Source organism: Phycomyces blakesleeanus, assembly GCF_001638985.1.
Source record: "Phycomyces blakesleeanus NRRL 1555(-) unplaced genomic scaffold PHYBLscaffold_34, whole genome shotgun sequence".
Lineage (NCBI taxonomy): Eukaryota > Fungi > Mucoromycota > Mucoromycetes > Mucorales > Phycomycetaceae > Phycomyces > Phycomyces blakesleeanus.
Genome location: NW_017265164.1, coordinates 384,878 through 397,252, shown reverse-complemented (window position 1 = coordinate 397,252; position 12,375 = coordinate 384,878). Strand labels below are relative to the sequence as shown.

Here is a 12,375-nt window from a genome sequence, read left to right as displayed (position 1 = left end):
AAATAAGAAATAATAAAAATTGGATTTCCGCAACAATTACACCCAAAACAGAAAAGAAAAGAAAAGAATTGGTGAACACACAACTATAATTTTTTTTTTTTTTTTTAAAGAAAGAATATACTTCTTTAACTTTCTTGGTCATTCTTTTTTTTTTTAAAAAAAAAATTATAAAAAATAAATAAAAAAAATAAAGGGGGTATTCAAATGTCTTTAATTATCTACTTTTTAATTGTTACCATTTGAATATAAGTAAAAAAATAATATATATGATCAAATACAATTCTTAAGCAACTATTGGTTTATTATATAAATTCTATAAAAGTGTGTATATACAGATTTTAATAACCAACCTTTTCTTTTGTATGTTTTACGTCTCCGCAACAAAATGTAAAACAGCAGCAAGGTACCAAAGGTCAGCCCATTAATGATTTGATTTTTTTTTTGAGTTTTTTTTGTTTTCGATCATATAATCATACATATATGGTTTAGTAAGATAAAATAAGGTGTGTACATCTATGTATCTATCCAAGTATAATAATTATCACAAAATAATATTGATCTGATAATGATAATCAGTTATCCTGCTACACATTACACAGAAAGAGAGAAGAGAGAACCATTTGATTTGATTTCTTATTTGATTTTTTTTAAAAATAATAGTGATCAATTCCAATTGTGGAGCATGTCGTTTCTTCGACGAAGAACATCCCGCATCTGCCCATAACTCAAAACCTCAATTCCAAGCTTTCCTAATTCTGCCTGTAGTACGGACTGCTGCTTAGGGTCTGCAAGGTATTTCATAAACACATTGTAGCTTAGATTAAACGGAGCTTGGCTAGCCAAAGCATCCTTGTCTTGTTCACCATCAAATGTCATTGTAAGCAGCTTTGTAGCCTCTTTCAACCTACACAAATTATTATTATTATTATTATTATAGCCAAATTTGAAAATAAAAAACAATCATTCCAAAGTACACACACACACACTTATATGCATACGGTGTAGTATAGTATAAGTATACTATGGTGTGTGTTGTGTTACTACTACTACTACTACTAATATAGCTTACTTACCGTTTGGTGTAATTTTCAGGTTTCTTGACCCATTGTTTACCAGTCTTCCATATGCCAAGTGTCATATCAGCTTCGAGCTGCGATGATCCTTGTTTTGAAAACTGGTTCTGGGTAATTATGTTGCGCCAATACCATTCTTGGATTTCTTCACAAATCGATCTATAGACACTCAGGTAATCTGATAGTGGTAAGGTACTATAGAGGAACTGACAGGCGATCCTAAGACCTTGCAAAGGAACATATAGTTCACTTGAAATTTCCCCAGGGAGTTGTTCAGAAGATGTCTGCCACCACGTATCCCTAAATATATTTATTTTTATGCATTTATTAAATCCTTGTTTTTTTTTGCTTGCTTGCTTGCTTGCTTTGGTTGACTGGTTTAGTATTACTATCATTTCACTTACTTTTTTGCATATTCTCTTGCATTGGTAGCCCATTCTTTTGCAACAATCTTGACAAATAACTTTTCAATTCTTTGAGATAGCATGTCAAAGGCATTCAATGCTTCGGCAAAAAATGAGTTGCTAGGTGTTTCCCAATTGCTGGACAGACTAAGAGCAAACATGTTTTCATGAGCTGGAAGGCTATCCATAACTGTCTGCGCCTCTTTTGGGTTTTGGCTGACTTGATATTGCATGTCAAGAAAGAACTATCTCACAAAACACAAAAAGATAGATAAATATAAATTTGCACATACACACACATATATATATATAGTTATAGCTATGGTTTTGTGATGAATTACATCGTCTTCAGACCAATCCCGGATACCTTCACCAATAGTGTATGCACTTGCCCACCATCTGTACAAACGTTTCAGGGCAGATATGGTTCCACCAGTTTCGGTGGCTGTCATTACACCCGTGACAGATTCTGGCAGTGCCCCAGGAACAGGCACAGATCTGATCAAACTTAGGGCCTCGAATGAATCCAGGGCTGAATATATGCGTTGGTGGTAGTGACCAAGTAAAGTCAATTGAATCTCAACAAGAAATCTGAATCTTTGTTGAAGAGATGGTACCAATCTATAAGCCTCTACAGAAAAATAAAATAATCAACAAAAGTGATAATAGAAATAATATTAGTGGTTGGTATTAGCAAATAATAGTCTTGTTAAATATAGTTTGTTTTTTTTTGTTTTTTTTTTTAAAAAAAAAGTAAATCAAATCAAATACTAACCAGTGACACTCTCTATAAGGTTCAATATCTTGACAGAAGATTTGGTTCCTTTGATATTTCTTGGATCTCCTCCTCCTCCTGATCCCAATGATTTTCCATTGGAACCTATATCTTCTCCTTCTTCTTCAGCCTCAGCTTCAAAGGCCTGTCTATCCTGTATAATTTCATCGTACCGGGTCTGAGCAACTAGAACATATCAATAAACCATATACATAAATAAACAATGGTAGGATTAATAATCGTAATCATTCTTTACTAATCGTATTATAATAGTTGTGATGATGATGAAATACTATTGTCGTCATTCAAATGATGCCCTCTGGTTTTTTGTTATTACATTGTCTCTCCGCTGCAAACCAGGCGCCAAACCATTCTGGATTGTCAAGAATGACATCTGCACTGCGCTTATCTGAAGATCTAGGAGGCGTATAGGCAAATTCGTTTTCAAGACTCTTGTCAAATTCTAGCACTTCATGGACAGTGTGGCTGAGCCAACTGGGTTGATTCAGAATACGGGGTATCGTCTTTTTGAGTTTTCGAGCCACGTCTTGCTGGAGACCATAGATAAAAAAGTCCTTGACAGATATCCTGGGCGTCTGGTCTAGACCGGCGCTGTCCACAATTGGCTGGACAGTTGTTACAAGGAACGGCAGATGAGATGAAGCCGTAGTTTTGACATGTGAGAGGTACCATTCTGGCTATTTAGTTCCATATCCCCCCACATTCACAGATAAATTAATAATTAATATATATATTTCTTTATTTCTTTATTTATTTACCTTGTCTAGTCGATTAGTAGGCTTTGAACCTTCAAAATGGAATCTAAATCGAAGAGAAAGATCTTGGAGCATAATGGCTATTGGAATTGGGATCTCTACTTTCTTTTCACCAGGCGGTTCAGTCTTGTCATCTTCAGGCTCTAATCTATAAAACACAAAAAGGTTTAGAGGGATATATATATATATATATATATATGTATTACATGTTAATAATAATAACAATTCTTATTCTTTTTCTTTATCTTTTTGTCTTGCATGAATTTTAAAGAATATAATATATATATAAGAATAAAAGGTTCACTTGCGATTTCTGTAATAGGAGAAGGTGGTGAAAGGCCTTTTCAAAACCCTCCAGCTTTGATCGTAGTTGTAATCCATATGGAGGTCGTATAGGTGTTGGCCAGTTCAAGCTCTGAAGTGAGTCTTTGAAATTACTAACACGAGAATAAATATAAAAGTACAAATTATTTGATTTTTTTTTTTTTAAAAAAAAATTATATACTTTTCCAACACTTGGTTCAACTCTTTCCACAACTTATGCTGAGATTTCTCAAGTTGATTGACTAGATTTTGGTAACTGCCATCTTGTGGTTCTTGGTCGATCTGATTTTTGACATGAGCCCTTAGTTTTGTGAGCTGTCGAAAAGGTACAATTGCAGCTTCTGGATCTTTTTTAACAAGATTCAATGACTTTGTACTAATCCATATTACATAGAATTATAATAAAGAAAATAAAATAAAAATTAGAAATATGGATCCAATGGTTTATGCCAAATAATAAGTTTTTATCTAAATATTCTTTTTGGTATTTACCTCAATTCTGATGCAACCAAAAGTGCCTTTATATAACTTTTGGCATATTCGGTAGTTCTCAATTTATTCTCAAGGTTTTTTAGATTGTTTAGTAAGAGATGCTGATCGGTGTTTTTTTGTTGGTTGTGTTTGACATCATATTCATTCAAATCGCTTGTGGTTTTTTGTAATGCAGTGTCGAGTTCGCGTAACGAGGTCTGTTCTTTATATGCTTTTTTGCGCGAGTCTGCTAATACTGTTTGCGTCTCTTGTCTGATTATATTCAGCTACAGTATGTTATTTATTCAAGTATATATATATATAAAAGTATAAGGTCCGTATTTGAGTCAATGTTATGAATTCATTAAAGAATGAATGAATGATTCTAATAAAGAAATATATATTTATATAATCATTCATCTACCTTTTGATCAAGTTGGGTTTGCTCTGTTGTTCTTTTTGTCAAGAGAGTCTTCAGTTTGTTCAAATCTAGGTCATTTGGACTTTTGATGTAATCACCAAGAAAGAATTGTGATTCTTGTGGGGAATCCATCTAGCAAGAAAAGTTAATATATATATTATATATGTTTTATGTAATATTCCCAGCGCCGTTTCCGTTGAAAGGGTGTATCTTTTTCTGTCTTGAAAGGGAAATTCAAGATTTGTGATTGGCTCATGTGACACAAACACTCTTTAATTCACTTTACTTCAATTCACTCACAAATTTATAAAAATTATTCATCATTTTGAACTGAATAACCATCCATTTTTCTTTTGTATTAATGACTGTATATACGTATATAACAATGCAAATACTCGTGCTATTCAGTGGAGTTTTTTAGAAGATAGAGCATAAAGAAGTTGAGGCGTAGTTTTATTCAGAACTAGAAAGCAAGAAATCTGATGGTAATTTCTCTGGTGAGAATGTACCAAAGAACAAGAGACTAGTTGTGTAATTTTATTTTATTTTAGACATACTGCCTGGATAAGAATATTGATAAATATCCAACTGACGAGATATTGGTGTTTTCTAGAAATAAGCAAGTCTTCCAGAGCTTGATGAGATTGAAGTAGTTTGACAATGAGACTAGATAAAGGATGAAACTTTGAGTGATATTGAAAAATGGGAATCAATAGGGTTTTAACACCAAACTGCAAACCTCTCATCAAACCAGTAAGTACTTGTTATTTTGGACATTCTCAGGCATCTACAGAACGAATTAATTGTATTTTAATATTGAGTATAGTATGAAAGCTGAGCATCGTAGACTTATCCTTAACAGCAACGAGATTTATATTTATATATATATTGATATCAGATGTTTGGAATTAGTGGCTATATCTAACTAATCTACTGATATTAGCAAATCACTTAAGGAGGCACCATTATATTTACAAACACTGCGCCAAGCACTTTACAAAAGATTGACTTTGAGCCGATTCCGATCCCATTGCCCATAATGATGCTGGGGTTATCAAGGTAACAGCCAGATACTTGTAAGTAGGAAAGATAAAAAAGAAAAAGAAAGAACCTTTAGTTCACATATTATTTATATTTTTTATATATCGTTAACCCGCCTATTTGTAGCTTGGATTCGGTGGAATTCTCTTCAAAAGTGGAAATAATACAATTGCTACTGCACTTGTTGAGTTCTCGGGAAGAATAAACGACAAGGAGACCCTCGCGCAAGGACTCGAGCAATATTGAGAGGCTGTATTATAACATTACAAAATAAAATAAAAAACTATGGAACATACGGATACAGATACAGATGCAGATAAAATGTGTCATTTTGTGTTTATAAAGAAGTGTAGATAAACACGCACTTGTAGCTTTATAATCTCTTTTTGTTTGTTCAATACACAAACAGATAGAATTGCTTTAATAGACCTTGGAAAATTATTTCATTCAATTTGCATACATACATATATATATAAGGAATATAGAGAGATAGTCCTAGGAAACCGAGGATAGTTCTTCCTTTTATATACATATTTAATTCGAGCTTTGACTTTGACTTTGCTGCTGTTACGGTTGCTGTTACTTTTGCTGTTTTGCCAAGTGTTGTAATCTTTGATATATATTGATATATAAAATAAGAAGAAAAAAATCATAAAAATTGATACAAAGGAAACAAGTGATACTTAAGCTTGGATCATTTCAAAATATCATTATTGTCTATCGATCAATCAATACCTGTAAAATTGTATTTTTCATATTTTTAATTTATTCAAATATATATATATATATTAATTTTAATTTTAATTTATTTAATTTTTGAAATTTTGACGTTTCAATTTTATATATACACTAATTGTTCTATTTCTTTTCTTATTTTAACAATAAAAAAAGAGAAGGTTATAATGATCACCCAAACTCTAACTCATGATCAAGACCTCATCAATGTAGCATTTGAGGGCTACAAACTAAAGACTTTTCCCGAAGAAACACGTTTATCTCGCACACCCATACCAGGAGATCCTCTCCAAGTAACCCAGCACTCTAGCCAAACCCGTATCGGATTCCGTGAATTGCAGGCGCGTGTACGATTCAGTCATTTGGCTGATGGCTATCCAATCAATGACCAAACAGGAACAGCATTCTATGTTGACACAGAGTATAATGTAGTAATGGTTGTTTATGACAAGGTAAGAAATTGACTATATATATATATATATATATATATATTATTATATATACATACATAATTATGCGTACAAGAGAGAAGAAGTAGAAAATAAAGTGTATTATGATAGTAATAGTATTTCTTTCTTTTACTTTCTTCTTTATATTTTATTGATCAATTATATATACATATATATAAAAACAACCAAAACCAAAACCAAAACCAAATATATATATATATATATAAAATCCTATAGTCAAGCCAAGAAACTAAATTTCACATTATTGGACAACTCACTCGTCCATTGAACAATGTGCCTAGCTATGTCGAGCCTGAAATTACCGTTCCTCTCGATCCTCATTATCCCTCATTGATCGCAATCGGACAAAACCTCCTTGTGGCTGCCAATGGCGTTGGTGATCTCGAGATCATTTGTATCAACCAGTCCGCAAATGGCACTTTTAGTGGTTGCTCGGTTCTGTCTGGACATTATGAAGGAGAGGGTAACGAAGGCGTCTCGCCTGTTCCATTTGGACTCTTGGCTGCCAGACGTGTCGAGGACAGAATTGTGGCAGTAGTCTATAGCCGTGTGGCCGAGGTCGCGAGCAAGTTCAATATCGCAACAGTCGAGATGAATGTTCCGACTGGAAACTACACCTCGACTCAGCACGAGATTCTCAAGGTGCTGCATGTCCAGAGAGGACCAGAGGTTCCTGTATATGTTGCGATCACAAAGGACGGCAACCACTGTATTCTTGGCAGTGAATCGAGTTATGAGAATATTCACGAAGAGCCAAAGACAATGATAATTGACAGTGATGAAGAGGAAAAAGAGGATAGTAATCAGAACAATGATGAACAACCAAAAAAGGCACCTTATGAGTGGACTCAGGATGGCTCAGATATCACGATCCAATTCACAATTCCCCAAAACACACCAAAGAGCGCAATCGCCTGCAATTTGACACACCAGCACCTCAGTTTGGTGGTGCAGGCCGAGGATGTCAATCTGTCGTTTCCGTACAACAAGCTCTGGGGGCCGATTAGTGTCCAAGACAGCACCTGGACAATTGACCGAGCCAAGGGAGTCCTGAGCATTTTCCTGACCAAGCAAGATGAACATGCCAGATGGCCGCATGTGTTTGATATGGATGACCAGGTCCTGGAGTCTGTTGAGAAAGAGCGGCTGGCTGAGATGACGGCCCGTCTTGCCAAATTCACGACCGATTATCCTGAATCGCAATCTCAACAGCCAGAGATTGCCAGCCACCCGGCCGCGACTGATATGGATGAGGATGTTGATGAGGCGGGCCAGCCGATTCATTTTCTGGTCTATAACCGGTTCGGCCACCTGGTTGAGGAAATATTTTCTGGTGGGCGTGAGTGGTTGAGCAACGGGTTCCGGGATCCGGACAACAAGAATGGGTTGGCCTCGGTTGGGGTCAAGATGGATGTGGATGGACTGGTGTTTGGATTTGAAGAAAAGAGGGATGGCGTTGCGACGACGATCGAGGGTGTGCACAGGGCTACGTTTAGCGCGTTTGCATTTGTCCAGGCGTCCAAACGAGACAGCCGGTTCGTACGTCATGATCCGTACAACAATTTTGCTGTGATTGTGGAAAGCAGCCGGAACGCGTACATCTACCATCGAACAGGCACACGCGTCAATACAGAGGCACAGACCCTGATTGATCTTACACAGGGGCATGACACCAGTGTTCTGGGTGTTCAATTGATTCTCAAGAATGTGTTGATGGTTCTTACCGAGACTGAGGTTATTACACTCATTCTTGATTGATTAGATTTTTATTGGATTGGATTGGATTCGATTTGATTTGATTAATTATTATTATAGTCTTTTTATTTATATATATATATATATAAATTGATGATAAATACGCCAATTACAACATCTTTATACGTTCTATAGATAAATTGTATGTAATATCGATATTTCCAAAAGAAATGCTCAAGATAAGAGATTTTTCCACTACTTTCATAAAATAATTTTTTATTTTATTTTTGAGATTGTCCTTTCCTTCTTTGGATTTTTATTTTTTTACAGTCTAAAAAAAACCTGCAATGGATTTATCTATCATTACCATCTAAATGACTATAATGGAAACAAGAAAATCAGTAGGAGGGTTTCAGATAAGTCAAAATTGACGTCCAAATCAACCAAAGACATTTATACTAATATTTGATGCTTCATAATAAACACACTTTTATGTTATTTTTTTTTATCAATAAAAAAAAAGAATTGGAGCTATTTATCTAGATAAAAAGGTTGTCAAGACAGAATGTTATACATGTACTTCTTGTTGTTTGTAAAATAGACAAGGACTACTAATGTAATGTAATGTAATGCATAAATGTGGGCGTTTTTTTTTTCTTTTGTTCTATATGTATGTGCGTATTGGCTATGGACGGAGATACAAAACACGTATCCATTTTCTCACTAAACCATTCTCTTTTACGCACAAGTGATTTCATACTTGCTGTCGCCCTTTATTTTATTTTTTGCTTTATTTTATTTTTCTCTCCGAGGCTAACGTTCAAATTACGCTGCTTTATTTTATTGTTTTTAGCTTATAAAATATATATAAATAAATACAAATATATATTTTTCACAAGAAGATTTCAAGATCAATATCCTCTTCTCTTTTCCCTTTTACTTCTTTAATATAAGAAAAAAATAAATATGCCCAGAGATATCAACGACCTTTGCATTGACACCATCCGTGTACTTTCTGCTGATGTAGTAGCCAAAGCCAAGTCTGGTCACCCAGGTAAGAAAATAAAGAAAGATGTGTATCAGTGTTCTAAAATAAAAATAAAAATAAAGGTGCTCCTATGGGTTGTGCTCCAATGGCACACGCCTTGTTCAAGGACTTTATCAATGTAAACCCAAAGCATTCTCACTGGCCTAACCGTGATCGCTTCTTGCTGTCAAATGGTCACGCCTGTGCTTTGCAGTATATTCTCCTTCACTTCCTCGGGTTTGACTTGACAATGAATGATCTCAAGGACTTTCGTATGGTCGGGAGTCGGTAAGTCTATCTATTCATATATATACATAAAGAATATGTTTAATAACAAATCAATTGATTTCTTTTTCTTTAGTACACCTGGTCATCCTGAAAGAGGTCACACTGATGGTGTAGAGGTAAAATGATGATGATGATAATAGCTGTAGATAAAATAGAAAGAGAGAGAGAGAGAGAGAGATAATATATGTTGCGAATTCGGGTTGAATGGATATTAACTGTTAAATGTTTCGATATTAGGTTACAACTGGCCCTCTTGGTCAGGGTATTGCCAATGCCGTAGGTCTTGCTATTGCAGAGACTCACATGGCTGCCACCTACAACAAACCCAACTATCCAATCGTGGATCACTTTACCTACGTAATTCTTGGTGATGGCTGTCTTCAAGAAGGTGTCCAGTCTGAAGCCTGTTCATTGGCTGGGTAAGTAAGAAAGAAAGAAAGAAACAATATATATAATGTCTCTTGTCTTTTTCTTTAAACACACACACACACAAAAAGACAACAACAACTAATAATGATATTTAATGTTTGTATAGTCATCTTCAGTTGGGTAAACTTATTGCACTGTATGATGATAACCAGATCACAATCGATGGTGATACTGCTGTCTCTTTCACCGAAAATGTCTTGCAGCGTTTCGAAAGCTATGGCTGGCACACATTGACTGTCACTGATGGTGACCACAACATCAACTCTATCAAACAGGCTATCGAAGAAGCCAAGAAAGTGACTGACAAGCCAACTCTCATCAAGATCAGAACCACAATTGGTAAATTTATTAATCTATCTTTTATATATATATATATATATGTATGCCCATATTAATCAACTATCTATATAATATATATATAAAAAAAGGTTTTGGATCAGAGTTCCAGGGTGAAGAAAAGGTTCACGGAAGTCCATTATCTGGTTAGTACAGTCAATTAGCATATATACATATATGTATATATATTCCAAGTACCCTTTTACTCCATCATAATGATTATTCTTATTCTTATTATTATTATTTTAACCTCTTTGTACTTATATTGTTCTTATTACTATAGCTGATGATATTATTCAGCTCAAGAAAAAGTTTGGATTCAATCCCGACGAAAAATTCGTTGTTCCTCAAGAAGTCTATGACTTTTACCACAACATTGCCCACAGAGGAGCAAAGGCCCAGGAGCAGTGGAACTCGCTGTTTGACAAGTACGCGGACGAGTACCCCAAGGAGGCCCAGGACTTTAAGCGTCGCATGGAAGGAAAGCTTCCCGAGGGCTGGAAGGATGCCTTACCTCGCTACACTCCAGAGGATTCCCCGATGGCAACCCGCAAGTTGTCCGAGGCCTTGCTCAACAAGATCGCGGACGTGATTCCAGAACTCATGGGTGGTTCTGCTGATCTGACAGGATCAAACAATACCCGTTGGAAGACAGCCGTTGATTTCCAAGCTGTAAGTTTTATATATATATATTTGGTTAATTGATTTTAATATTTTTTATTTAATTTAATTTAGCCTTCGACTCAGTTGGGTGATTACTCTGGACGCTATATTCGTTACGGTGTTCGTGAACATGGTATGAATGCCATTATGAATGGTATGGCTGCCTACCAAGGTATCATTCCATTCGGAGGAACTTTCCTCAACTTCTTGACGTAAGTTTCTCAATAGTGTCTTATTTTAATTGATATTAAAAACTATATATATATATATATTCATTTACTTGCTTACTTATTTAGTTATGGCTGGGGTGCAGCTCGCCTGAGCGCTTTGGCCAAGCTCCGTGTGATCTACGTAATGACCCACGACTCCATTGGTCTCGGTGAAGACGGACCCACTCACCAGCCTATCGAGACTCTTGCCTTGACCCGCGCCACCCCACAGATGCTGACCTTCCGCCCAGCAGACGGTAACGAGGTCTCGGGCGCTTACCTGATTGCCATTGACCGCAACGACTACCCGTCCGTGATTGCCCTGACTCGCCAGAACTTGCCTCAGCTCAAGGGATCCTCTGTCGAGGCTGTCCAGAAAGGTGGATACGTGCTTCAGTCTTCGGCTCCAAAGGGCACCAAGCCCGACGTGATTGTGCTCGGTACCGGATCAGAAGTACCCATTGCCCTGGCAGCAACCGAACTCTTGCAGAAAAGGGGAATCACGACTAGTCTGGTGTCCATGCCATGCACAGAGCTGTTTGATGAGCAGCCGTTGGAGTACAGACAGTCGGTCCTGCTCAAGGGAGTTCCGGTAGTTTCGGTCGAAGCCTTGTCTACCTTTGGCTGGCAAAAGTATTCGCATGCTCAGGTTGGCATGACCACCTTTGGTTCATCTGGAGTAAGTTGTTTTCTTTCTTTCTTTCTTTCTTTTTTATTTATTTATTTATTTATTTATTGACTTGTTATTTTTATTTATTTAGCCTTATGAAGAAGTCTACAAGCACTTCAAGATCACTCCAGAGCATGTTGCCGAGGTTGCTGAGGATGCTATTAAATACTTCAAGGGACATGGTTTTGTTCCTGAATTGTTCCCTCAGTTTGCCCCTTGTACATAAGAAAGAATAGCTTTCAGATCTCAAACTTTACTTTTTCCATGTTTTTTTTTTTTTATTTTATTTTCTTTTCTTTCTTTAACCAACAAACCAAACCAAACCAAACCAAACCAAACCAAGCTCGACTTTGTAACTAGTAATCTAGTTGTACAATATGTATATAATATATATATATTAAATAAATAAATATTTCAAAATTTATATATATAATTCTCTCTCTCTCTATCTGCTTGTGTATATCTATTATAAGGAAAGGCAAAGTAAGCTTGACAAGAATATTAAACTCAATTTACCTTTTCAAGGCCTGGGAGAGTTGTACAAGTTTGATGGTGGTAAACGATGATC

The 12,375-nt window shown here is 35.9% G+C and overlaps 4 protein-coding genes across 4 annotated transcripts; 3 read left to right on the top strand and 1 right to left on the bottom strand.

Annotated features, from left to right (window-relative positions):
* Positions 1 to 541: 541 nt before the first annotated feature.
* Positions 542 to 4,427, bottom strand: PHYBLDRAFT_183804 (hypothetical protein). The gene is made up of 11 exons (XM_018438836.1): positions 4,248 to 4,427; positions 3,845 to 4,110; positions 3,534 to 3,728; positions 3,337 to 3,465; positions 3,032 to 3,176; positions 2,590 to 2,950; positions 2,253 to 2,438; positions 1,819 to 2,108; positions 1,478 to 1,722; positions 1,074 to 1,373; positions 542 to 904 (listed from the first exon to the last, which is right to left on the bottom strand). The coding sequence occupies exons 1-11, from the start codon at positions 4,374 to 4,376 to the stop codon at positions 664 to 666; spliced, it is 2,487 nt and encodes an 828-aa protein (XP_018284762.1). The 5' UTR covers positions 4,377 to 4,427; the 3' UTR covers positions 542 to 663.
* A 519-nt stretch (positions 4,428 to 4,946) lies between these two features.
* Positions 4,947 to 5,531, top strand: PHYBLDRAFT_152269 (hypothetical protein; the record flags this gene model as incomplete). Its single annotated transcript, XM_018432875.1, has 2 exons — positions 4,947 to 4,997; positions 5,412 to 5,531. 2 exons carry the CDS (start codon positions 4,947 to 4,949, stop codon positions 5,529 to 5,531), a joined length of 171 nt encoding a protein of 56 aa, XP_018284761.1.
* Positions 5,532 to 6,187: 656 nt separating this feature from the next.
* PHYBLDRAFT_73531 (hypothetical protein) lies at positions 6,188 to 8,248 on the top strand (the record flags this gene model as incomplete). Its single annotated transcript, XM_018442872.1, has 2 exons — positions 6,188 to 6,472; positions 6,707 to 8,248. 2 exons carry the CDS (start codon positions 6,188 to 6,190, stop codon positions 8,246 to 8,248), a joined length of 1,827 nt encoding a protein of 608 aa, XP_018284760.1.
* Positions 8,249 to 9,151: 903 nt separating this feature from the next.
* On the top strand, positions 9,152 to 12,033 carry PHYBLDRAFT_175015 (hypothetical protein; the record flags this gene model as incomplete). Its single annotated transcript, XM_018437390.1, has 10 exons — positions 9,152 to 9,239; positions 9,296 to 9,500; positions 9,574 to 9,616; positions 9,738 to 9,919; positions 10,036 to 10,268; positions 10,358 to 10,411; positions 10,549 to 10,937; positions 11,001 to 11,140; positions 11,225 to 11,816; positions 11,899 to 12,033. The coding sequence occupies 10 exons, from the start codon at positions 9,152 to 9,154 to the stop codon at positions 12,031 to 12,033; spliced, it is 2,061 nt and encodes a 686-aa protein (XP_018284759.1).
* Between the last annotated feature and the right edge of the window lie 342 nt (positions 12,034 to 12,375).

Coding starts and splice junctions, on each gene's coding strand:
- PHYBLDRAFT_183804 (XM_018438836.1), bottom strand. CDS start 4,376: ATGGATTCCCCACAAGAATCACAATTCTTTCTTGGTGATTACATCAAA. Junction 3,177..3,336: donor CTTCTCCTATTACAGAAATC/GCAAGTGAACCT, acceptor TGTGTTTTATAG/ATTAGAGCCTGAAGATGACA. Junction 2,109..2,252: donor CCTTATAGAGAGTGTCACTG/GTTAGTATTTGA, acceptor ATTTTTCTGTAG/AGGCTTATAGATTGGTACCA.